We start from the raw sequence: 27,281 nt of genomic DNA on the forward strand, positions 1-27,281 counted from the left end.
CACAGTTGAAATCCAGCCCGTGCCCTCCCTCTTGCCTGAGGAGTCTGTTGCAGCCTCCAGCCTTTCTCCCAGTCCTCATTCTTCCAAAGAACTGTCTAGTAGAGGGCAGGAAGGACAGGGTTACTACAAAGGGGAGCTTGAGGAGATCTTTGTGGTGACCAACCGGTTCTGTATCCTAACTGCTGGGAGGGATGGTTACTGGAGTCTACATATGTGATAAAAATGACTTGGGACTGCACCCACCCACCCACCCACACCCACACACACACACACACACACACACACATACACACACACACTCGGTACCAGTGTTGGCTTCCTGGTTTGGGTATGGTACTATAGTAGACATAACCATTGAAGGAAACTGGATGAAGGCCACACAAAACCTGTCTGTACTACATTTGGAGGTTTCCCGTGATTGTATCATTATTTAAAAAATAAAAAGTTAAACAAAACTGTCTCTCTTGAGCAAAATAATTTAAAAAAACAAAAAAAGTTTCACCTGTGGTGTTTTTGATGGACAGACCCTTGAAAGCACATGGGGTCTTGCTTGGGGTTACCTTTGATGTCCTTTCTCCCTCCCTCTGGATTCTGGTCTTACCTTTCATCGTCACTCTCTTGAAGGACTTAAGTTTCCTTCTTCCAAGGATTTTTATATTTGAAAGAGGAGCTTGCAAAGGGCAATGCTTAACCAAAGAAGGCATCGGTGTTGATGTGGTGGGCCTTGGGATGCTTGGGTAGGCTATAATTTGTAGTGGGGGTCATGTGCCTGTCAACCCACACACGTGGGCATCCCAGTGCCCCCACAACTGTGAGCATGGTGCCTAGTTTCTGCCCTCTTTCAGTCAAGCTCCCCTGACTCAGCCCATTTTTCTCCCCACTGAGGACAGAGAGGGTTGACGCTGAGTGGTGCAGTGGGGGCTATTTCCCTTCTTGTCACCATTTTTCCTTTTATTTCAGTGAGATACACGCACACAGCACTCGCACACACAAGCTGCAGAACCAAGGCCATTTGGTCGAGAGTCTCTGAGCCGGAGGGAGGGTGGGGGAGGGCATGTGGCTGCCACCCCCCCTTTGCCTCCAGGGGCCTGCTCAGTGTGGGCCTGGGCCTCGACTGCTGGGGCCCGGGAGGCTGGGGTGGTGCTGTGCTCGGGGACTCGGTGTCAAATAGGGGTGGTAGGCTTAAGTGTTAGCTTTCTTGCTGCCAGGGCTGCCTACTTTCTGTTCTAGCCGGCTGTAGGGCTCAAAGGCTGAGGAGCCCAGTTCGTACCCAGCAGGCAGGTCCAGGAGCGGGGCCGCAGAAAAGCAGAGGGGCGGCGGAGAGGGCAGCAGTGGGGGGGACGTCGAGGCCGCAGTCAGCTGGTTGAGGCGCAGGGAGGAGTTCCTGGGGTCACCCGAGGAGATGCCCCTATGGCTAGCGGACAGGACTGGCAAGCTGGGGGTCAGTGCCAGGAGGCCTGGGGCCCTGGGCACAGAGAGCAGGCGGCCCTGCTCCAGCAGCTGCAGGATGTTGGAGGTGGCGAAGGCCTCAGAGGTGGAGGACGCCCGCTTCTCCAGGTCTCTGCTCTGGTCTTTCTTCTGCTTGGTGCGGCGGTTCTGGAACCAGACCTTCACCTTGGGGCAGAGGGTGGGCAAGGGGTTGTCAGGAGGAAGGGGGAGGGGCAAGGCAAGAGGGGATGCAGGGAGAGAAAGCAAGGAAGCAAAAGGGCAGAGTCCAGAGCAGAGGGAAGGAGGGGGTAAAGGAAAGTAGGGGCAGGTAGAGGAGACAGGAGGGAAGGGCAAGGGCCAAGGGAAGAGTCAGTGGACAGGGGAGAGGGGAGTGGTGGAGCAAGGAGGAGGGAGAGGGGAAGAAGAGCAATAGATTGTCATTAAAGTCCTCCCACAACCCATCTGCTCTGGGTAAACTGATGAGGGACCCTGGATCCCCAAATTGTGGATCCCCCCCACCTCTGCTAAGCTGGGTCTGGCCTAGGATGGAGGAATGGATTGGCAGATGGACAGTGGAAGTTCCACCCTGGCCCACACACCCTATGCCACACACTGTCTCTTCTTAGCCAAGTTCACGGCTTCAGCCACCATTATTTGGTACAATTCCCACCTCTACCTCAGGCCCAAGGCTCTGACTGAGTTCCAGGCCATGTATCCAACCCTCTGTTAGACATCTCCCCATAGATGTCTCAAAAACACTGAAACTCCACACACACAAACCAAGCTCAGATGGCCTCCTCTGGCCTGGGGCCTCTCCCAGATGCCCTCTTTCATCATGGACACCTCCAGCCACCAAAGCAGAAACCTGGGGGGACCCGCAGAGCCTCCTTCGGGCCTCCTGCACACTCCCACTTCCCAGTGCAGACCTGGTTCTCCTCCTGTGACGTCTCCTGCGTGGACCACCACAGCAGTCTGTACAGCAGGGCCTCCCAACCCTGGCTATCCCCCCATGAGAACCACCTGGGGAGCTTAAACTGCTAACTCAGACCTAACCCTCGACCAGTCGGCTCAGAACGGTGATGGGTGGACTCGGATACTAGTGCTTTTAAAAGCTCACCTGATGATTCCAAGGAGAGCGAACCACTGCTCAAAGGGTCTCTCGGCAGCAGGTCTGAACTCTAACATCCATAGGGCCAAAGGCAAGAGGAAACATGGGGGGTTCTGGGTCCCGGCCCACCCTGGCTCCAGCCACACTGTGTGGACCTTGCTAGCATGGATGGGCACTTCGGTGCATGTCAAAGCTCTGTTCTCACTCTGCAAACAGCGCCCCTCACCCCTTCTTGGGTCTCGGGATGTGAATAATGGCTGTATGGTCTCTTGGCAGGACTGACCTGGAGAAGGGCCCAGGCAGGTGCTTGAAGCAGACTCTGGGACACTTGGCAGGGAATTCTGGAACCTGGGTACTTGGGGTATTGTCCAGGAGGTGGGGCACCACCTTCTGGTGGGCATGGCCCTTTGGTCCTGCAGTCTTCCCTCCATGGGTAGGAGCACCACCAGAGCGGCACCAGACCCAGGATCCAGACCAGGATGGGACCATGTCTACCTCCAATCATGGCCCCTCTTCTCCCCTCCCCTGCCCCCACCTGTGGAGTGAGCTCTCTCTAATCCAGTGGGATCTTGCCATCCCTCTGTTTGAACTTCAGCAGCCCCCTTGTGCCCCATCAGCTTTAAAGACCAAGCTTCTTAATGTGCTAATAACTGTAGCAGGATGTGGCAGGGTGTTGGGGGGACTTCCAATGGCCACACACTCAAAGCTGGGGACAAAGAGGTCCCAAGTACCTCCTATAGAGGGCCATCAAGAACAAACCAGAGACCTTTGTCAGGGCCTATGAGAAAAGGCAGCACTAGCCCTGCTGGCACCACCCAGCACCCAGCACTCCAACCCTCTTCCTGGTCCCCATGAGAAAAGGGGGACCAGGAGGGGAGCTTGCTGGTCAGCCCTGTGGAAGTGCAGTGTGGATGGCGACAGGAGGGTCCCTCTCCTTTCTGAGGGGGTTGCCTCCCCCACAGAAGGCAAGTGCAGGGTGCTGAAAGAGTCACTGTAGGGACTGGACATGCCTGCGAGAAGAAGAGACTACCGTTCACTCTCTGGCTGGAACACTTGTCAAGTCACACATCTGCAGGCCCACATCACTGGTGCCACCATTGGAACATGTAGACTTGTGTCCCCAGGGGCACAGAGGCTGGCTCTGCCTCTCACCTGGAGAACAAAGAGGGCTGGCTGCTGGCAGAGCCGACTGCACCAACAGGAACATGGAATACAGGGCCTGAAAGAAAGGCTGGGCAGGCCTCCTTGCTTCCCTCTAGCTTTCAGAAAACGTTAAGAGTCCACAAGGCCCGTGGCTCCTTCACATGGAGAGGTGTGAAGAGGAGGCACCTTGCCAGGGTGAGAATCATCAGCCGAGCTATGCTGCCTGGGGCCTGGGGTGATGCTGAACAGTGCCACCAGAAACCATGGCCACCTATAGGAGCAACCACTCCTCCAGCAAAGGGCTCCAGAACAGCCAGGCCTGGGTGCCTCCCCAGCCTTCCCTCAGAAGGGGCCCAGTGATTTAAAAAAGATCTCTGCTTCCCTAACTGCCACCGCCCTAACCCCAACCCTGGAGGAGGTAGCTGATGGTGGGGAGCAGGTGGCTCCAGCAGATCACACTGCCCTCTGGAGGTTGCAATGGGAGGTGTTAAAACGTGCATGTGCTCCTTGCCCTTGCAAGCTCCACCCCCAACCCCGCCCCAGCCCTGTGTCAGGCCTATTTGCGTCGGAAGGGGAGGAGAAGATACGATTTTAAACACACATGAGTTTGGTGCTTTAGAGGGGATTACATTGAGTTTCAATAACCAAAAGTGTCTAGAACATTCTGGGATCTACTTGAGATTGAGCGATTGATTCACTCATTAGTTCGACAAATGTGCGTTGAGTGCTCACTATGTGCCAGGCACCGTTCTAGGCTTGGGGGACCAGCAGTGAGCAAAGCAGAGCAGATGCTCGCCATATGGAGCGGACAGACAGTGTAATGTGGGAGACAGGCAATAGACAAGAAATGAAGGCAGACTCGTATACCTGCTGGAAATCCTGGTGGCGCAGTGGCTAAGAGCTAACTAGGGCTGCTAACCAAAAGCTCGGCAGTCCGAATCCACCAGGTGCTCCTTGGAAACCCTATGGGGCAATTCTACAGCGTCCTATAGGGTTGCTATGAGTTGGGATCGACTCTATGGCAACGGGTTTTTTTGTTTGTTTTATACCTGTCAGGTGGCAATAAGTGCTTTGAGCAGTGTTTCTCAATATATTTGTGGTGAGGAACCACTTTTTAAAGTTTCCATTCTGTTGTAAAGTACAATTAAAATGAATTATTAGAAAAATTGCTTTATACATTTCAAAATCCTCTCTATTTTTGTCCCTAATTTGTCACGGATGTCTAAGAGTTTGTGGGCTGGCACTGGTCCGAGGGACACACTCTGAGGGAACTGTTTTAGAGAAATGTGCCATGGTAAGGGGGGAGCAGCAGGAGGCAGTGACCATTTATTAATGGTGGCACTTGAAGGCGATATTGTAAGGCACAGGAAAAGAAGACTCAAAAAAAAATATTTTTTTTTTGGAAAGAAGAAAACACTTCTGTTTGTCACTCTTGGAATTTAATCACTCAATGACGCCATCTCACCAGATCCTTGGCGATCCTGGGTCTGCAGGTGGTGGCATCCTTTTCCCTTGCATGAACTCCTCCTGGCCTCTTTGCCTGGCTAGCACTTACCCCTCTTAGGACCTCATGCCAGGCACTACCTCTAGGAACCCCTGTACCTCAGTTTCCTCATCTCTAAAATGGGGAAGAGAATATCTAAGCCATTGTGGGGATTCATTTAAAAGATCCATGTAAAGGGCTCGGCGTCATGCCTAACCCGCGTTAAATGTGAGTTACTATTTTTTATCTCACGTTCTCGGCTCCTAGCTCAGAACTAGGGGGAGAAGGCAAACACAGAAGTAGTGGTTCCTGCCTTCAGGAAGCTGCTGGTCTAGTCAGGAGGCAGCACTAGCACTCCAAGCACTCAGAGGGCAGCTGGGTACAAAGACAGTGGCAGTAGCAAGGGGTGTGACCCAATGCAGAATAAGCGACTTTTACAAGGTGGTCTTCCACACATCCTGTCCTTTGTTCCGCTCTGGGCTGTGGGCTGGCTCTGGCCTGGGGAGTCTCCTGTGAGGATGGGTCTGGAAGGGGAGAGAGGAAATGGAGGCAGGTGGAACAGGGCCCGGGTACTGGCACACTCATTTTGGGAACACTTTCGGGCTGGATCAGGGATTCTCCATCCTGGTGCACACTGGAATTACTTGGGGACTTTTTTCTAAACCCCAATGCCCAGTCCCCATTCCACACCCATTACACCAGAATTTCTAGGGGGTGGGGCCTAGGCACCTATATATGTATATATGTATTTAAAGCTCCAGTTCTACTCTGTCCTATAGGGTTGCTATGAGTCGGAATCGACTGGACGGCAGTGGTTTTATTTAAAACTCTGTGGGTGATTCAAATGTGCTGCTGGCCTTGCAAACTCTGGAGGCAGATGCTGGAGCTGCAAGGGTGGGAGTGAGAAGACCTGCCTGCCTGCACTCCCCTCCCGCAATGGATCCCACAGTCCCTAAGGGATTCATTCCTATGGCTCAGGAAAACAGAAGACAAACTAAGGGAGAGATAGGCTTGATAGGCTCGATGCCCTCTGAACTTGTCCTTCCTCCTCCTGAGAGCCTTCAGGTCCATCTCAGGGGTCACCGTCATGACTACTCTCCCACAAGTCTGTTACTCCCCAGTCTTCTCAACTCAGTAAATAGGATCACCATTCACCCATTTGTCTGAATCCAAACCACTTCCCTTTCCCTCACCCTGGGCATAGAATCCGTGAGCAACCCACGGGAGTTCTATCTCCGAAACAGAGCACATCTCAGACCAGTCCACCTCCACCCTCCTCTGCGTTAGTAGCCCCTAACTGGTCCACTCTTGCCCCCATGATCCAGAGGGTAGCCCAAGTGGTCTCTGTAAAATGTCTATCATCTTATGTGACCCTCCCTCTGATGCCTTACTATGGCCTCTGAGCACTACATGATCTGTCTCTACCTTCCCTTCCACCGTCCAAGCTCCAGCCGTGCAGGCCTTCTGATACTTCTAGAACATTCTATGTCAGTTCCCTTCCTCTGGGTCTTCACAGTTACCCTCTGCCTTGACCTCTTTTCCTCTGGTTCATCATCTGGCTGTCTCTTTCTCATCATTTAGGCCTCCATTCAATGTCATCTCCTTAAGGAGGCCTTTTCTGACCTCCCCAATATAAGTTACCTCCTTCTAGTCTGTATCATATCACCCTGTGTGGTGGTTTGAATTCTGTCCCCCCAGAATATGTGTTGAATCCCTGGCTCTTGTACCAATGGATGGGATCCTATTTGGAAATAGGGGTTTTTCTTTCGTTATGTTAATGAGGTCATACTAGTATAAGGTAGATCTTAAACCTAGTCAGACTTCTGAGTTATAAAAAGACCAGCATAGACACAGACACATGCAAGGGGACGAGGAAAACAGATGATGGAGACATGTACCTACAAGCCCAGAAACGGCAAGGATTGACGGTTGCTAGAAGCTGAAAAGGAGCCCTGTTAGCACAACGGTTAAGCACTCGGCTGCCATTTGGTTGGTGGTTCAAACACACCAGCCACTGTGCAAGAGAAAGACGTGGCAATCTGCTTCTGTAATGATTACAGCCTTGGAAACCCTATGGGGCAGTTTTACTTTGTCCTAGAAGGTCATTGGAAACCCCGGTGGCACAGTAGTTAACAGTTCGGCTGCTAACCAAAAGGTCAGCAGTTTGAATCCACCAAGCGCTTCTTGGAAACCCTATGGGGCAGTTCTGCTCTATCCTATAGGGTCACTATGAGTCGGAATTGCCTCGATGGCAACGGGTTTGGTTTGGGTTTTTATCAGGTCACTATGAGTAGGAATCAACTCAAGCACATCCAACAACAACAGAAGTTGAAATAGACAAAGAAGGACTTCCCCTTAGAACCACACCCTGAGTTTGAACTTCCAGTCTTTTGAGCTGTGAAAAAATAAATTCCTGTTCTTTAAAAGTTTTACACTTGTGGTATTTCTGTTATGGCGGTACTACATAACTAACATTCCCTGTTTTGTCTCCTTCATAGCACTTAACAGTCTCTGAAATGCAGTCATTTGTCTCTCTCTCCATAGAATGTAAACTGTATGAGGGCAGGTACTCCCTATTTTGTTCTCTGCTGTATCCCCAGTGCCTATAACATACCTGGTAAAGAGTAGGCACTCAGTAATATTTTTGAACAAAAGTATGCATGAATATACTGAGGATTCCACAGAGTTCTAGCTGTGTAACCTCAGGAAAGTTAATGAACCTCTCTGAGGCTTAGGGATAATAAAAAAAATAGTACCCATAAAGCCATCTTTTCAAAAAGATTAAATGAATTAATGAATGTGTCTGGCACTTGGAACATAGAAGATGCTGAATAAACCATAACTATGATTATTTATTTATTTATTTTATTGTTGTTATGGGTCCAGGATTAAAGTTGAGAGATAAATTGAAAAATAGACACAGCCTCCGCCCTTGAGAAATGGCTAGTCAGATGACAGAGGTAAGACATGGACGTTAAATACCAAATTTCCAGCTTGGCCACCCGCATTGGCCCAAGCTGGACCCTCAGGAAGTACAGGCAGGGAAGTTGGTGTGGGTAGCTTTCCACTGTGGGATTTGAGGTGCTTGCAGGACATCTGAGTGAACAACTGAGTTTCCTGACAGAATCCTGGCTGGAGGTAGAGACATGGGAAAGGAGAAGGTTGAAACCACAGAGTTTTGTTTGGCAGAAAAGAGCAGAAGATGAAGGAAGGTCAGCTAGTGAAGAAGGCGGGTGCGGGGCTGGATCCAAGGTCCTGAGGAAGGGCCAGGTAGGGTACGGGAACCAAGGAGTCTCTAAGAAATATGAGACTTCCAGAGATTTTATTACTGGCAGAAACATAAACCCTCAGCCATTCTCTGGCAGGCAGGTGTAGGTAAACCATGCTCTGTTCAAATGTCAGAGAGGATGCTCCAAAGAGTGGTTGTAAAACCCTGGATTTGCAGAGTACCCTCTGGAAAGGACTTGCTGGAGAGGCAGGCAAAGGCATCCAGCCTGGTCCCTTCCCCAGCAAAATCATAAAAGGGAAAAAAAGAAGTTCACGTAGAGCTGCTTTAAAACTTGAGCAGGTTATTTAATTTCTCTGGGCCTTAGTTTCCTTCTCTTTAAAGCAGAATAATAAAGACCCATACCACACAGTTGTGGTGAGGGTTGAGTGAGTTAGAACACCCCAAGGCCTTAGCATAGTGCCTGGTATGTAGGGGGCCCTCTATAAATATTAGCTGTGTGTTAGCTATATTATCTGAAAACCTCCAGGACTGGGGACAGAGAATGAGAGTGGCTGGTAAGCAGTAACAGGTAAGTTGAGGGTTCCTTGCGGGCTCACTGTGTGCCCCGCTGTGTGCTGGGTGACCCAAGGAGGCCAGAAGAGGAAATGTGGCCTTGACGCATTCTTGTCTTTGGGAAGTGCATTTTGATTGGTGCCTCGTGGGCGCGCGCGCGCGCACACACACACACACTCCACAAGGCAGCCACTGGGAAAGGTCTCCTGGGAAGATGTCAAGAAGCCTTAAGGGAGGCTTCCTGTGACAGGAGGGGCTTGGGCTTAACCTCCAAGTGCAGGTAAATGTAGGGCACATGGTGAAGATGGGGTGGGAGAATGAGGTAGCAGGGGCATCTCAGGTAACCTTGGAGAGCAAAGTTTCTGGGCAGAGATTAGGGCCAAAACTAGGTGAGGCAGAGAACGATTAGGACAAACAGAAGAGGCAGGTATTGCAGGGTGACTCTGAGGAGTCCTGGCTGCCTCCACTCTGCTTGAACTTCAGGGTTTGAGGGTGTCTCCCTGATTCCCTCCAGCCACTGTAGCCACCCGCCCTCCCCCACCGCCCCCATCTCTAAGCATAAGCCTGCTTTCCAGCCATCCTGGCCGAGCCCAGATGGATGGAGGGCAGGCTGCCCCAGGTCATCTGCTGGGTTGTTTGGGGAGCTATAAAGCAGCTGAGGAAACAGGTGGAGATAACCTGTTCCTGCAGGTCACAGCAGCTCTCCACCAAGCTTGCCCTCCCGGCCTTCCCCTCCTCCTCACCGCCTTCTCTGCCCCACTCAGAGCTGTTTGTTTACCCCAGGAGAAGCCTGCTCACCCTGCAAAGGGAGCAGCACATCCAGGCACATCTATCCACGCCCCACTACCTGGCGTATAGTTGGGCTGGACGGTGTCCTGTTAGTGTGATTTGAGGAGCCGGAGGAATTCTGAGGAGGGAAGCCGTGCAATCCTGACTGAATGGAAGGGTGACAGCAGACGTCACACTGAGAGGTCTTTCACAGACCCTCTAGCAGCTTCTCCAGGAAGGGAGGACCAAGCACCCTATGCCAGCCTCTCTGCTTCTTTACCCTCTTTCTCTCCTCTTCCCTTTATACATCTTGTTTTGGCCATTGTTTGAACTAAAACTATTGATTGATCCCCCCGCTTATGTGAGATGATATTACAAGAGCTGTAGCTAAACTCAGGGTCTCTTGGTTATTCTTTGGCAAATGCAAGAAAGATCACCTATAAATATGTCACACTGCTCATCCAAATCCTGGCTCTGGAATTTATTGGTCATAAGTCTGGACGAGATACTTAACCTCTCCTCATTTATAATATAGAGATAATACTGGTCCCTACATCAGAGAGCTGGTGGAAGGGATTAAGTGAATTAAAAAAAATAATAAAAACCATGTACAAAACACTTAGAGCAGTGCCTGGCACGTTGTAAGTACCAAGGTAAGTACTGGGTGGTGCGAAAAGTTCACACATTCGGCTGCTAACCCGGAGGTGCCTCAGGAGAAAGGCCTGGTGACCTACTTCCAAAAAACCGGTCACTGAAAACCTTAGGGATCACAGTTACACTCTGACACACGTGACGACACCATGAGTTGGCATCAACTTGAAAGCAACCGAGGTGGTGGTTAAGTATTATTTTATCATCATCACCATGGAACCCTATCACCAGCTTGAAATGCCTCGTTCACAGAGAGTAGGTGTTCAGTTTACAGAAGAAGTCTTTTCCTTTGGGTTGACCATATTATTGTTAAAATGCCAAGCCTTTCCTATGTAAAGAGGGTGTTAAGGGCTCTCCTCTCTGACAAGAGGGATTAAAGCACACTTGGATGAAGGGAGGGTGGTGGAGGGTTGGAAAGGATGCAGAAGGAGGAATCAAGAAATTTCTAGATCATTTTTGTAAAGTCCGATCTCCTTCCAGAATCTTTGCTCCCAGCAAACCAACCCCTCACCATCCCTTCCTACAGGCTCCCCCCACATGCCAAGACTCCTCTCAGGCACTCTGTCATGGATTGAATGGTGTTCCCCCCAAAATATGTGTCAACTTGGTTAGGCCATGATTCCCAGTTTTATGTGGTTGTTCTCCATTTTGTGATTGTAATTTTATGTCGAGAGGATTAGGGTGGGATTGTAACACCACCCTTACTCAGGTCACCTCCCTGATCCAATGTAAAGGGAGTTTCCCTGGGGTGTGGCCTGCACCAGCTTTTACCTCTCAAGAGATAAAAGGAAAGGGAAACAAGCAGAGAATTGGAGACCTCCTGCTGCCAAGAAAGTAGCACCAGGAGCAGAGCGCGTCCTTTGGATCCAGGGTCCCTGCACCTGAGAAACTCCTCCACCATGGGAAGATTGAGGACAAAGACCTTCCTCCACAGCCGACAGAAAGAAGAAAGCCTTTTCCTGGTGCCAACACCCTGAATTTGGACTTGTAACCTACTAGACTGTGAGAAAATAAATTTCTCTTTGTTAAAGCCATCCACTTGTATCTCTGTTATAGCAGCACTAGATGACTAAGACACTCTCTCCATCTTGAATTCCCCCCTTCATTTCTCTAGCCTTTTCCCGTCTTCTACCCAGGGTACCTGACACATCTGGAAGGCCGCTTATTGGCATTTGCCCACTCTCTCCTTCTGACGCTGTATTTATATGCTCTAGGTTGCCTGTAGCTTTAAGTCCTCTCCCCATGCAACTGTTGGAACTCCCCCAGCAGCTGGGGACTCCCCATAGCAACCCATGGCCTCACACCCCACGGGCTACCTGGGCTGCCAGGGCAGGGTGGGGTGGCTTGGCCCTCTTACCTGGGTCTCGGAGAGGTTCAGCTGGCGGGCCAGCTCAGTGCGCTCCCGGCCCACCACATACTGGCAGCGCTGGAACTCCATCTCCAGGCGGTACAGCTGCTCGGCCGTGAAGGATGTGCGGGTCCGCTTGGGCCGGTCCAGGTCCAGGCCCTTGGGGAGGACAATTTCCCGAATGGTTCCTTTGGCATCTGCAGGGGCCACGAAGGGAGCCAGGTTAGTTCACTAGCTAAGGAGTCAGGTGCGTTAGTAAGAGGTAGTACGATCTAATAGGGAGCTCCTTAGGCCTGGTCCTGGCTGTCTCACCTCTGACAAGTTGCTCACCTTCTCTGGGCCCAGCTTCCTCAACCACCCAGTGTAGGATATTGTATCTAATGGGTATTGGTGTGTGAACCAAAAACCAGTGCCGTCAAGTGGATTCCAACTCATGATGCCTCCACGCGTGTCAGAGTAGAATTGTGCCCCATAGGGTTTTCAGTAGCTGAGTTTTCAGAAGTAGATTGCCAGGCCTTTCTTCCAAAGTGCCTCTGGGTAGACTGGAATCTCCAACCTTTTGGTTAGCAGCCAGCACATTAACAATTTGCACCACCCAGGAACTCCATATGCGTATGAATAGGCCTCAATACAAATGGCAGGTCTGCCATCATGGCCTGGGCAGAGAGAACTCAGTCTGGCCACCCCAGGATTCTGTATGGAATAAATGGAAAGAGATATGGCAAGTCCCAAGGGCTAAAGAAAACACTTGGGTTAGAATTGAGTGGGATAAATCAAGGAATGCTTACTAGAGGAGATGTTCAGAGTTAGGTCCTCAGCCCTTTGTGTGTGTGTGTGTGTGTGTGTGTGTGTGTGAACATACTGCTTCAAAGACCCTCCTGCGGTCATGACGAGGCAAGCTGCTGAGGGGTGCAGGATATACTGGGGAGCTGGTGTCCAAGAAGGAGCCCAAGGATAATTGCCACCCCACCAGGCTGCTCAGAGTACCTTCTAGAAGGAGGACTTCTGCACTCTCCAGGTACCTGGTCCTAACAGCAGGGCCTCCCTCCTGGGCTCTGGACCAGTGCCTTCCATGTGCAGTGTCTCCAGTACTTTGGAGCTCACTTAGGAGAGGAAGAAGGCCCCATAACCTACATTCCCCAGATATTCCCACTTACAGAATTCAACGGCAACAACAAAACATCCAGCAAAAGTAAAATACTGGGGGAGGGGGTAATATATACACATCAGTTTTAGCTATAGGTTTAGAGATGATCTATGCTTGAACCACACACACTGATGGTTTGAAATCTAGTTATTAGAAAAGCTCAGGTCAAAAATTAGACTGTGAAATAGACATCATGATATTTTGTAGGAATGACCAAACCATTCCCAACAAATATTGTGAATAACGATGAAGCTGAACTAAGAGAATTGGCCATTCAATAGGAAGAAGAGTAGCAACAGAAAACTCTACCAACTCAAGGCAGCCCTGATTAGGTACAAGTAACAAATCAACCCTCGACAGCTGCAGAAATTCTAGGGGGTCTGTGCAGCTGGGGTTTGGAGCATGGTCAGTAGTGTTGGCCGTGGCTGCTCACGCATTAGTCATAATAATAGCTGACACTTCCCTGGTGCTTGCTGCGTGCCAGGCACTGTTTTAAGTTCTTTAAGCTTCCTGATGTCTCAATGAAGTTGGAACTAGTATTATCTCCATTGTATAGATGAGGAAATCAAGGACAAAAGTTTCAGTTACTTGAGGTCACATTGACAGTCTTCAATAAACTCTAGAAACACCCTCTTTCTATTTCATGGATACCCTCTTTTAGTAACCTTTAATCATTCAATTGATAGATTATAACGAAGAGAATGAAAAGCAAAGATGTCACCTTGAAGACTAAGGTGCGCCTGACCCAAGCCATGGTATTTTCAATCACATCATATGCATGTGAAAGTTGGGCAATGAATATGGAAGACCAAAGAAGAATTGGCGCCTTTGAGTTGTGGTGTTTGGTGAAGAATATTGAATATACCATGGACTACCAAAAGAACGAGCTAATCTGTTTTGAAAGAAGTAAAACCAGAAAACTCTTTAAAAGCAAGGATGGCGAGACTGCCTCTTACATACCTTGGACATGTTGTCAGGAGGGATCAGTCCCTGGAGAAAGACATCACACTTGGTAACGTACAGGGTCAGCAGAAAAGAGGAACACCCTCAACGAGATAGATTGACCCAGTGGCTGCAACAATGGGCTCGAGCATAACAGTGATTGTAAGGATGGCACAGGACTGGGCAGTGTTTTGTCCTGTGGTACATAGGGGCTCTACGAGTCAGAACCAACTAGACAGCACCTAACCACAACAACAACAATGAAGAAGACTTTGATCATGGGTAAAAATGGAACCTTCTGGACCGGTTCACCACTCTCCTAGAAGATGTACGAAAGGGGCTGCATTTGGAATGCGCTCTGTCTGCCAAGAGGCCCGTTCCTACTTTTTGAATCCCTGATTGGAAAGTGAATTTGAGACCCCTCCCTCAAAATACCCCACACTGTGATTGATCAAGGTTGACTGTTCTACTTCCGTCCAGTGCCAGTTAATGCTCACTGCTCCAAGATTCTCTCTTGCTCCTCATGGGTTCTGAGCTCGCTAGTCCTGGCTCTGATTGCAGAGGTTTTCAACACTTTCACATGCACAGTCGACTGTCAGGGAGAAGGTCAGTCGGGGTGGGGGGGATACAGTCACTGTTCAGGGGTGGCCTTCTCTCCGAGGGGGGTCCTCACGGTTGGGGCCCTGGGCAGAGCACATCTAATGGAGATGGACCCTGCTCTTAGGAGAGTCGATGGGAGCCACAGGCCTTTTGAGGGATCTTAAGCTCCCCCACCCCACTTATTTCTATATTAAAGAAAGGTGGGGTAATATCTGTGGCCCTATTGTGCCTGGGTTCCTTTGCTCGTGTTTCACCATTTCCAACTGTGAGACCAGACTCAACTTCCTCAGAACACCCCATGTAAGTCCATTTCCAAAGTCATTGGAGACAGATGTAGATTTTATGAAAGTTTCTTTGCGACGGGGTGTGGGCAGAAGAAAGGGTGGTGGAAAATTAGTATCCTTTCCCTAATCAACCTCTTGGAGTCCACTCTAAAGCTCTACTGAGGTCAAACTGTACAAGGGCCCCATCCTTGTCTCTTCGTAGAAGGGTTCAGAGGAGCAGTCCCACCTCAGGGAGCAACCAAGGTAGGTTTTCTCCCTCAGGATCAGTGGAGGCAGGAGCTACATAAGAAAGGCAAACTTAGACCTGCCCGCCAGATACCAAAATATACCATACAAACAAGCACATGAAAAGATATTCAATACCACTCGTCTTTAGGGGAATGCAAATCAAAATCACAATGAGATACAACTAAAACCCCAAACCAAACCCACTGCCGTGGAGTCGATTTCGACTCATAGCAACCCTGCTGGCATAGTGGTTAAGTGCTACGGCTGCTAACCAATAGGTCAGCAGCAGTTCAAATCCTCCAGGCGCTCTTTGGAAACTCTATGGGGCAGTTCTACTCTGTCCTACAGGGTTGCTATGAGGAGATACAACTACACACCTGTTAAACCAAACCCAAAACACACCTATTAGAATTGTTAAAATTAAAAATGCGGGCAGTACCAAATGCTGGCGAGGGTGCGGAGAAACTGGATCTCTCATACATTGCTGGTGGGAATGTAAGATGGTACAGCCACTCTGGAAATCAGTCTGGGAGATTCTTAAAAAGTTAAACTTAATTCTTAACATACAACCCAGAGATCACACTCCTGGGCGTTTATCCTAAAGAAATGAAATCTATGTTCACCAAAAAAACCTACATACAAATGCTTATAGCAGCTTAATTTGTAATAACCAAAAAAAAAAAAAAAAATGGAGACAAACAAAATGTCCTTCCTTAGGTGAATGGTTAGACCAACTGCAGTGTGGCCATATCATGGGATACTACTTAGCAATAAGAAGGAACGACTACTGATACAGGCAACAACTTGAAGACTCTCCAGGGATTATGCTGAGTGAAAAAAAGCTAATCCTCAAAGGTTACATACTGTGTGATTCTGCTTATGTAACATTGTCAAGATGATAAAGTTACAAAGATGGAGAACAGCTTAGTGGCTGCCAGGAGTTGAGGGAGGAGAGACAATGTGATTAAAAAAAAAAAAAAAAAGGTAGCACAAGAAAGTTCCATTGGTGATGAAATAGTTCTATATTTTGATTGTGGTTGTGGTTATATTAATCTATAAATGTGATAAAACGTCATAGAACTACATGTAAATAAATAAATGAGTATATGCAGAAACGGGTGAACTCTGAGGAAGGTCTGAGAAGTGCTGCGTGGGTAGCTGGTCTGAAGGACAGTGTCCTTCTAACTTGTGAGCTCTGACCCAGCTCCGGTGGCTACGGTAAGAGAGAGAGTGCCACGTGGGTGCTAGTGGCGACGGGGAAATGGGAAGGTGAGGACTGGATCAATCAGCACATTTTGGGAACTGGGTTCATGTTGATCCTTACCATGCAGTTGGCAATGAAGGTGAGATTTGCCCCTTACTTAACACAGTAAAGAAATGTTAAAACACTTAAAAGAGACAAAGAAATAATAACTAACATGTATAAACTGCACCTACAAATGGTTTCTTTAAAAGTGAAATAGCCTAGTAGAAAAATGGTCAAATAATTTAACTGAGCCATTCATAGAAAAAGCCGTCAAATGGCCAATAACATGAAAAGATGAGCAGAACTCTACAGAAATCAGGATTAGTGCAAGTTCAAGCAACAATGGAAAGTAATTTCTCTCCCATCAGATTGGAAAGACATTACTAGAAGATATAAATAATACAGCAATGATGCACCATGGAAGAATCACATTCTAATACCTTGTCGGTAGGACCATAAGCCATCGCAACATTTCTGGCTGTATTTGTCAAGATTAAAGATGCGTATATACTTTGCCCCAGCAATTTCATTTTAGTAGGTATTTATCCTAGCAAAACAATGGCTCATGTGCTTCAAGGTATATATCAAAAGGATGTTTGTTGTAGCATAGTTCAAAACATTAAAAATTTGAAAGCATCCTCAAAGTTGCCCACAAAGGAGATGGTTGAAAAAATTATGATACCATCATACTGTAAAATACCGTGTAGCAATTAAAAAGAATGAGGCAATATCTATATGAACTGACACTAAGTGAAAAAAAAAGTTACGGAATAATATATTTAATACTATTGCATTTATGTTAGCACCAACAATGGACTCAAACACAGCAACAATAATGAAGATGGCACAGGACTGGGCAAGGTTTTGTTCATTACACATAAGGTCACCATGAATTGGAGCCAACTCAATTGCAACTAATAACTACACCATTTCATTTATGTAAATGAAAATGATATTATATATTTAAATATTCTTGGCTGTAATCTTTATGGACAGAGCCTTGGTACTTAGTAAGTACCTACTATGTGCCGAGTGGAAACCCTGGTGGTGTAGTGGTTAAGAGCTATGGCTGCTTACCGAAAGGTTGGCAGTTCAAATCCACCAGGCGCTCCTTGGAAACTCTATGGGGCAGTCCTACTCTATCCTATAGGGTCACTATGAGTCGGAATCGACTGGACGGCAACGGGTTTTTGGTTTATGTGCCGAGTACTGTTCCAGTGTCTGGAGACGGAGAAATAAGCAATATTGACAAGATTCCTGTTCTCATAGACTATGAATTTGGGTAGAGGGACAGATAATAAACAAATCTTAAAACTGAATATTTAAGGTAATGATAAATGCTGGGCGGAGAGTAAAACAAGATAAGGGGTTATTACTGCCCCCCTCAAAATAATAAACCAACAACCATCGTGTGCGTGTGGGGTGGGGAGGAACGGATGCTGTTTTATCTAGGGCAGTCAGAGAAGACCATGCATCAAAATCAAGTTAGTGCATAAATCACTGATGCCCTTCACCAAGTGCTTCCTACTGTGCTTCCAAGCACATGGTGGGTGGCATTTTTCTGCCTCTTTTGTAATTAAATATGACCACACGATTTGCTTTAGCTAAGACCAAGGGCTGTGTGTCACTTTCAGGTGAACATTTTGAAAGCCAGTTCATAATTCTTTCCCCCGCCCCCCAGTGGTGGTCCTAAAAGCAGGAGTCAAGTTGGAGCTTCGTCAGCCTGGGTTTCCAAGTACCAGGGTGAGCCTCTGCCCACCAGTGATGGACTTCTCTTGTGAGTGAGAAATGCACTGTGCTTTGTTAAACCTCTAAGATCTGGGGGCGTTTATCCCTGAAGCAAAGCCTAGCCTGTTCTCACTGACACAGCACCCTTCTCTGAATTGCTCCTTCTCTGGGTGGAACCTGGGGGAAAGCACCAGGAAGGAGAAACAGCTTTCTTGCCAGGGCCTCCTTGGCAGTAGCACCTGGTAGAGTGAAAGCGCTTGAGTCTAAATGGATTGACTCCTGGGAGTATGGGGGTGGAAGGAGGGGAGGGAGGTGAATTCTGCTCAAAGAACCTTTGTCTTGGGGGAGGCGGTAACTCCTGGTCTGGTAACAGTTAGCTTATGTTCCAACCTCCAGAATCAAGTATTTCCCACCCTGGTATCTCTCTCAGGTCCCTGGGTGCCACAAACAGTTTGTGCTCAACTAGTAAGCTAAAGTTTGGCAGTTCTAACCCATCCAGCAGCACCATGGAAGAAAGGCCTGGAGATCTGCTTCCATAAAGATTACCAAAAACACCAAACCTGTTGCTGTCAAAATGCCTCATAGGGTTTCCAAGGAGGGCTGATGGATTTGAACTGCCGACCTTTTGGTTAGCAGCCATAGCTCTTAACCACTGTGGCACCAAGGCTCCTTCTATAGAGATTACAGTCAAGAAAATCCTGCGGAGCAGTTCTACTCTGTAACAAATGGGGCTGCTACGAGTCTGAATCAACTCAATGGCAATGGGTTTGTGTTTGTTGGTTTGGATACCTCTCCCAACAGGCCCCCACCTCTTAGTCCAGGTGAGTCCATGCACAACAAGGTGTTCATGCGCTGACTTCTAAGTGTGGACCTTCCTGCCGTAATCTACAAATACAATGAGATTGTATAAAAATTCTTAGTGAGATTGCAGAAATGGAAAAACCAATCCTCAACTTTACATGGAAAGGTAAGAGGCCCAAATACCTAATGTTGAAAGAGAAGAACAAAGCAGGAGGACTCACACTTCCTGATGTTAAAATATATTATGCAGCTACGGTAATCAAAACAGCCTGGTACTGGTATAAAAATATACATACAGACCAATGCAATAGAATGGAGATTCCAGAAATAAACCCACACATCTATGGTCCACTGATTTTTTTTTAATAATATTTTGTTTTTTAGTGAAAGTTTACACAGAAAATGACGTCTCCATTTGACAATATCTAAACTATTATTCAGTGATATTAGTTACAATGTGTCGACATTCTCTTTCCCTGTCTCCTTAACGTCTCTGCTTTAGAGTAACTGTTGACCTTTTGGTCTCAGGTAGATGATTTTTTAATGTAGCACCATACTCACGGATAATGTTTTGTATTCTGTATGCCAATCTGTTATTTCGCTAAAAGGCGACCTCGGGGATAGCTTCTGTTCAAGGTTTAAAAAAGATCTCAGGGTGATAGTCTCAGGGAATCCTCTAGACTCAACTGGTTTAGTAAATTTGCTTCTTAAGAATTTGAGCTCTGTCCTGCATTTTTTCCCCATCCTATCAGGGTCCATCTATCGTGGCCCTGATCAGAATGGTCAGTAGTGGTAGCCAAGCACCACCTAGTTCTTCTGGTCAGCTGATTTTTGGCAAGGGTGCTAAGCCTATTTGTTGGGGAAAAAGAGTCTCTTCAATAAATGGTGCGGGGAAAACTGAATTTCCACATGCAGAAAAATGAAACAGGATCCATGCCCACACCATACACATACAAAAATAAAAAAAAATTCAAAATGGATTAAGGACCTAAATGTGCAAACTAAAGCCATAAATTTTTTTAAGAAGAAAATACAGGGCCAATGCTTTTGAGCCTTGCTTTTAACAATAGATTATCTAATATAATAACAAAAGCACAAACAGCAAAAGACAAAATAAATAAATGGGCCTTATAAAAATTAAAAACTTTTGCTCATCAAAAGATTTTACAAAAAAAAGTGAAAAGACAAGCTACCAACTGGGAGAATATCTTTGGAAACCATATATCTGATAAGACTTTAATAACCAATATATGTATAAAACTTTGACAATGTAACAACAAAGAAACAACCCAATCGTAAAGCGGGCAAAGGACTTGAATAGACATTTTATCAAAGGGGACATTCAAATGGCCACCAAACACATGAAAAGATGCTCAACGTCACTAGCCATCCGAGACGCAAATCAAACCCACAACAAGATACCATTTCACTACCACTAGGATGTGTATAAGGTCGCTATGAGTTGGAATCAATTCAGTGGCAATGGGTGGGTTGGTTGGTTGGTTAGCATAGCTACGACTGAAAAAAGAAAAAAACTAACAAGTGTTGGTGGGAATGCAAAATAGTACAGCCATTGTGGAAAACAGTGTGGTGGTTCCTCAAAAAACCAAAAAAAGAACTACCATATGACCCAGCAATACCACTCCTAGATATATACCCAAAAGTCTTGAAGGCTGAGACTCAAACAGGTACTTGTACACCTATGTTCGTTGCAGCACTGTTCACAATAGCTAAGTACTGGAAATAACCTAAATGCCCATCAACAAATGAATGCATAAACAAAATGTGGTAAACACATACAATGGAATGCTACTCAGTCAGTAGGAGAAATGAAATCTTGATACATGCTACAGTATGGATGGAGACTGAAGACATTATGCTGAGTGAAATCAGTCAATCACAAAAGGTCAAATATTGTATGACCTCACTTATATAAAAAGACAAGAAAGGCAAATGCACAGAGAACAAAGTTTGTCAGTGGTTACCAGGGGTGGGAGGGAGGGGGGAGGGGGCTATTGCTTATGGAGTACTGAGTTTTGGTTTATGGTGTTGGAAAAGCCACACTGATTAAGGGTAGGGTTGCATAGCTGATTATTGTAATTGCTGTCAATAAGTGGTAAAACCACCTGTAAAAAGTTGAATTGACAAAAGTTGTGTGATAGACATATTTACAAAAAAAAAAAAGTAGCTGCTGAGGCTGCTATATACAGCCAAATACCTCATGGGATTTAGTTCCTTGGTTTGGAGGTTTAGGGTCATGGTTTTGTGGACATTCCAGTTAATTGGAGTGATACCATGTTTAGTACTTTTGTTCTACTTCCTAGCTCACTGCGTAGTGCCTGGGGTCTTAAAAGTTTGCAAGGCTCCATCCAAAGCACAACAATTGTTCTCCACATGCCTGGAACAACAGAGGAAGAAGAAAAGTCAGGAATAGGAGAAGGAAATGCTCAAGGAAATGGGTATGTTGCTAATTGCCTCCATGAACAACTGACTCCTTTGCCAGGAGGCTAGAAGAACTGGATGGTGCATGGGTACCATCAATGAACATTTTGATTAAGGATTCTAGAGAAGAATACTGATCAAAAGGGTGGGAAATGCAGAACAGCATTTCAAATTCTCATGGAATCCAGGTTTTCTGGAACCATGGAGGCTAGATGAACCTGAATTAATCCTTAAATCTTAAGCCAAAAATTAACCCTGAAGTCTTCTTAAAACCGATCAGTGGTTTAGCTTAACTAGTAAAGAACGTCTACCTTGAGTATTGTGCTCTTTTGAGATCTATCTATATGGAATCAAAGTGACAACAGCAAATCAAAAGATTAGACAGGAACCTTGGGGACTGTGAGTTTATGTCAACAGGAAACAACTCAGAAAAGGAGGGTGAGAATGGCTGCACAACTCCAAAAATGTAATTAATATCTCTGAATTATAAACGTAGAAATTGTTGAATTGGTCTACGTTTTGCTGTGTATATTCTCAGTGACAAAAATAAAATAAATTACTTTAAAAAATGGAAGAACAGCTAAGGAAAAAATGTTAAGGAATAAGAAGGAAATACTTGCATTACGAGATGTCACTCTGAAGATTAAGGTGCGCCTGACCCAGGCCATGGTATTTTCAATCGCATCACATGCATGTGAAAGCTGGACAATGAATAAGGAAGACCGAAGAAGAGTTGACGCCTTTGAATTGTGGTGTTGGCGAGGAATATTGAATATACCACGGACTGCCAGAAGAATGAATAAATCTGTCTTGGAAGGAGTACAACCAGAATCCTCCTTAGAAGCAAGGATGGCAAGACTGCGTCTTTCATACTTTGGACATGTTGTCAGGAGGGATCAGTCCCTGGAGAAGGACATCATGCTTGGCAGAGTCCAGGGTCAGCGGAAAAGAGGAAGACCCTCAACGAGGTGGATTGACACAGTGGCTGCAACAATGAGCTCAAGCATAACAATGATTGTAAGGATGGCGCAGGACTGGGCAGTGTTTCGTTCTGTTGCGGATAGGGTTGCTATGAGTTGGAACCGACTCAATGGCATCTAACAACAACAACTTGCATTACCACACACACACAAAATTACAGATGTACAGTAACTAAAACAGCACGATGCTGGCAAAACCCACGCATGTATGGAGGTTTAGTATGTTCTAAAGATGACATTTCAAATCAGTTGGGGGGAAAGGCTGGATTATTAAAGAAATGTTTTTTGGACAATTTGCTCAACATTTGGAATAAAGTAATTTATCTCCGTGCAGGCAAAAATAAACACAAGATGTATTTAAAAATTAAATGTAAAAAATACAGCTCTAAAAATTAAAGAAAAAATAAAAGGACTTTTTAAAAAAAGAAAAATAAATAACAGACTTGAATACTCAGAAATAAAATCTCCTGCAATTGAAAGACAAATGACAGAATGGAAGAAAATATTCATGAAACACGTATAACAGAGTCTGATGTCTAGTACCTGCACAGCTTCTATAGAACAATGATTTAAGCAATCCAGTGGGAAAATGGAAAAGTTATACAAAAGGGTCATTCAGAGAAGAAGATATAAAAATGGTTAATAAAAAAAAAAAATGAAGCCAGACGAAACCGGCTAAATAAAAGTTGGATCAACAATGAGATGTTGTGTGTGCTTGTGTGTATGTGTCTCTGATACCTTATCTATTAGACTGTGTCTTAGTCATCTAGTGCTGCTATAACAGAAATACCAAAAGTGGATGGCTTTAGCAAACAGAAGTTTATTTCCTCACAGTTTGGGAGGCTAGAAGTCCAAAATCAGAGCTCTGGCTCTAGTGGAGGTTTTTCTCTTTCTGTCCGCTCTGGAGGAAGGTCTTTGTCTCTTCAGCTTCTGCTTCCGGTTCCTTGGAGATCTCCCTGCGTCTTGGCATCTCTCTTACCCCGTCTCTGCTCTGCTCTCTTGTTTAATCTCTTTTATGTCTCGAAAGAGATTGACTCAAAATACACCCTACACTAATCCTGCTTCATTAACATAACAAAGACAACCCACTGCCAAATGGGATTATACCCACAGGCATAGAGATTAGGATTTACAACCCATATTTTTGGGGGGACATAATTGAATCCATAACAGACTGGGAAAATTGTTCTGGCAAAGGGAAGGTGAAATAGATTTTCTCAGGACTTGTTAGTAAGAATATAAATTGATGCAAAATAAATTTGGGGGGGGGAGGACAATTTCATAGTTCCTAGCTAAATTTAAAACGCAGTCTATTTGTCCTAGAAATTTTACAGAGGTTTCTAGTCCAGAGAAATATCGATATACTGTTTGTAGGATAGTTTATAAGACCAAAAAAAAAGGGAAAAGTTAAACGTTTATCAATAGGAGTATCTTGATAAATCCTAGTATAGCCCTGCTTTGGACAACTATGTAGACATTAGAAAGAATGAAGTATTTTCTACATGTACAAATCATCTGGACGGATGTCCATTACATATCGCTAACTGAAAACAGTGTGTATAAATCCGTGTTTATTTAAAAAAAAAAAAGAGTACAACCCAATTCTGTGCACATGCACATGCGCGCCCAGGAACAAACCTGGCAAGATTAACCCCTCACTCTCCGGGTCCCTGTGGGCGATGGAAGCCAGCCGCCGAGGGAGAATTTCTCACATCTTACTTTGTGGACCTCTTTATTATTTGGTTCGTTGCAAAGACTATGTATGACTTCTGTAACGAAAACTTTTTAAAGAATATTATAGAGGAGTCTACATAAAAATATTTTTATCTGGGGATAAGAAAGACTTTTCTGATCAAGAATTAACACCTAGAAGTCCAAAAGGAAACAACTGTTAGATGTGATTACAATTAAATTTGGGTTTAGAATTAAAAAAAATCTCAGAAGCAAAGTTAAAAAAAAAAAAAAAAGACCTCTGGAATAGCTTCAAGACCTGCCACAGAAAAAAAGGGCTTCCTTTGGGTTTGGGTTTTTTCCCTGTTATGTAAATAGCTTTTAAACCTGTAAGAATGTAAGAAAACAATGGAGAATCCCTTAGAGAAAAGGGCTAAATACCTGAGTAAATAATTCACAGAAGAGGAAATAAAAACTGAAGAATAAATATATGAAAATATGCTTGACCTCACTAGCAATTAAAAATGGTAGTAAAAAATAGTTTTTCACTTTACACAATTTCACTTTAAAAGATGAACACATTCTGGGTTGGGAGGATGTGAAGATATGGCCTGTTCATATACTATTGCTGGCAGCATGAATTGGTAGGACATTTTTGGCATGCAATGTGAAAATATCTGTCATGATTTTCTGCTCATCAAAAGGGTCTCGGTTCAAACCCACCCAGCAGCTACACAGGAGAAAGACCTGGCAATCTGCTCCAGTAAAGATTGCAGCCTAGAAAACCCTATGGGGGCAGTTCTGCTCTTTCACATGGGGTCCTGATGGGTCGAAAATCCACTCCACAGCGCCTAACAACAGCAGTGATAATTTTAAGTGCACACGTGAATTTCAAAATTTTCCTTCTAGAAATTTATTTCATTATTATATTCATACTAGGTGTATGTCAAATGATGCTTATTATTGTAAACATTTTAATATGAGAAATTTCAAACACATACAAAAGTAGAGAGATAGTATAATGAGCCCCATATACCTATCCTCCAACTTTAACAACTATAAACTCAGGATCAATCCTATTTTGTCTACAGCCCGTAATTTTAAGCAAATTCCAAACATATAATTTCATCCATAAATATTTCTATATGTATTTCTAAAAGAAAGGATCCTTAAAAAAATTAACCACAATACTATTATCACAACCAAAAATTAACATAATTCCTTAATATGATACACTGTTTTCACATTTTTCAGACTGTCTCATAAATAAGACTAAAACACACATACACTTATTTGTTCAAATTAGGATACCGAGGTGTTCACTGCAGCATTGTTTATAATCGTTTTAAAATTAGGAACAACCTAAATATTCATCAATAGGGAACTGGTGAAAGAAATTATGTTTATATAGTGGAATATGATGCAGTTGTTCAAAGGTGAGGTATTTCTAGAAAGATTGATTAAATTAAAAAAAAGCACTTTGCAAAAAAAGACATCTCATTTTTTGCAATATGTAACTTACATATTTGTGTTTTTCTATCACAAAGGAAAATTTGGGAGGTTACATCCTGGGAGGGAAACGTATTGTGTAGGGGAAATGAGAGATTTTTCTTTCTATGTTCACATAACATGGCAAAACAGCATACATTGCTTTTATACTAAAAAAAGATACTTTCCCGCTTCAGAAAACAAAAAAGACACCATCAACAAAATTAAAAGAAATTACAATCTAAAGAAAAATTTGCAACATGTATTGAAAGCAACGGATTACTACCCATAATACAGAGTTTCTACAAATCAATAAAGAAAAGGATATTTGAAAATTAGATGGGTGAAAGGCAATGAATTGATAAAGAACAAAAGAAGAAGTGCAACTGGCCAATGACCATGAAAAGATTCTCACCTTCCCTAACAATCAAGGAGGTAAAAATTAAAATGCCAGTTACGTAGTATTTATCACCTGTAGGATTGGCAAAGGTGAAAAAGATACATATTCAATGTGGGGAGAGGGCATAGATGGGGTATAAATTATTAAACTTCCCTCCACCCTGAGCAATTCGACAATATTTACCAAAACATAAGGTGAGAACTGTGATGGCAAGATAGGAGTGCAAATCGTTATAATCTGATGCAGGGCAATTTGGAATTACCTTCAAAATTAAAAACACAGATATCTTTTGACCCAATAATTACACTTTTAGGAATTTTCTGACCTTTGTGGGAATGACCAAGGTGCAAGGTCATTTATTGCAGCATTGTAGGTAATAGCAACAGATAGCAATCACACCACATGTCCACCAATAGGACAGCAGCTACGTACATGAAGTCCGTGTAAATGGAAAATACGATGCACTTGTAAAACACAGAAACAAGAAGTTCTTTACAGCCCAAGATATATTAAGTAAAAATAGCACAGTGCAGAAAAAGATTTGGAGATGCCACCAACTGAGTAGAAAAATAAAATGAAGAAAAAATAATATCGCTGCACTGACTTGCATATGCATAAAAATTACCTGGAAGGACATAGTAGAAAGCAGTAACAATGGTTGCCTTTGAGATGGGTGAGAACTGGGCGGTGGGGGACAAGAACTGAGAGATAATTCACTCTTCCTTAAAAAAAAAAAAAACACCTTTGTTTTTGTTTAAATCATATGAATTACCTATTATAAAATTAAATGAAAAACAAAAAATCAAGTGTGTGTAAACCTTTTGAGGCAGTAATTCCATGCAAGAAATTTATCCAGTAGAAATACTCAAAGAAGTGCGCAAAGACCCAGGCCCTGGGAGTTCCTTTCACAGTATCTAGAATAAAGAAAAACAACTGGAACGCCCTTCCAGAGATTAAGGGAATTAGGCTTTCCCCAACCAACGGAACACTCTAGAGTCACGGAATGAGCAAGAGCTGAAAAAGATGATCGTTGCGGGTTAAGTTCTTAAAAACGTAAATTGCAAGTCTATAGGATACCGCTACTTATGTTAATATGTTCGTCTAGGAACGTGGGAAAATCGCCTGGAAGGACCCACCCGGACCTGGGAACCGTGACTGTTCCTGCGGCGCCTCCGTTGCTTTCTGTTTTGCTTTTACTTGGAGCACGCAGTATTTTTTTTTTTAATAAACTATCAAAGAGCTCCGATGGCACAGTGCTTAAAGCAGGGGCGAAAACACTGGGCTGCTAACCAAAAGGTCGACAGTTTGAACCCACTGGCCCCTCTGGGGAGAAGGATGGGGCAGTCGGCTCAGTCAAGACTCACAGCCTTGGAAATCCTATGGGGTAGCTCCAGTCAGTCACATGGGGTCGCCATGAATCACTATCTACAGGAAGGCGCCCAACAACTATTTGTCTTTGTCGCGTTGCTCCCCGGGAGACCCGGTCCTCGGTTTGGGGTGGGGATGTCTTCCGCCCGCCCGGCCCTGGCGCGATGGACCCGCGGTGGGGCAGCAGGAGCGAGCCAGCGGACGAGCCGAGGCCCACGTCGCGCCCTCGGGACCCACGCTCCGTGC

General features: G+C 45.2%; 1 protein-coding gene across 1 annotated transcript in view; it reads right to left on the reverse strand.

The window, feature by feature from the left end:
* Positions 1 to 1,146: 1,146 nt before the first annotated feature.
* VAX2 (ventral anterior homeobox 2) overlaps positions 1,147 to 27,281 on the reverse strand; it is a 36,237-nt gene continuing 10,102 nt past the window's right edge. The window contains exons 2-3 of the mRNA XM_049857224.1: positions 11,720 to 11,907; positions 1,147 to 1,614 (exon numbers count right to left, since the gene is read on the reverse strand). Coding sequence (XP_049713181.1) covers positions 1,183 to 1,614; positions 11,720 to 11,907 — 620 coding nt within the window. The 3' untranslated portion in view covers positions 1,147 to 1,182. The remainder of the gene's footprint in view (positions 1,615 to 11,719; positions 11,908 to 27,281) is intronic.

This window comes from Elephas maximus, chromosome 17, assembly GCF_024166365.1.
Source record: "Elephas maximus indicus isolate mEleMax1 chromosome 17, mEleMax1 primary haplotype, whole genome shotgun sequence".
In the NCBI taxonomy this organism is placed as follows: domain Eukaryota; kingdom Metazoa; phylum Chordata; class Mammalia; order Proboscidea; family Elephantidae; genus Elephas; species Elephas maximus.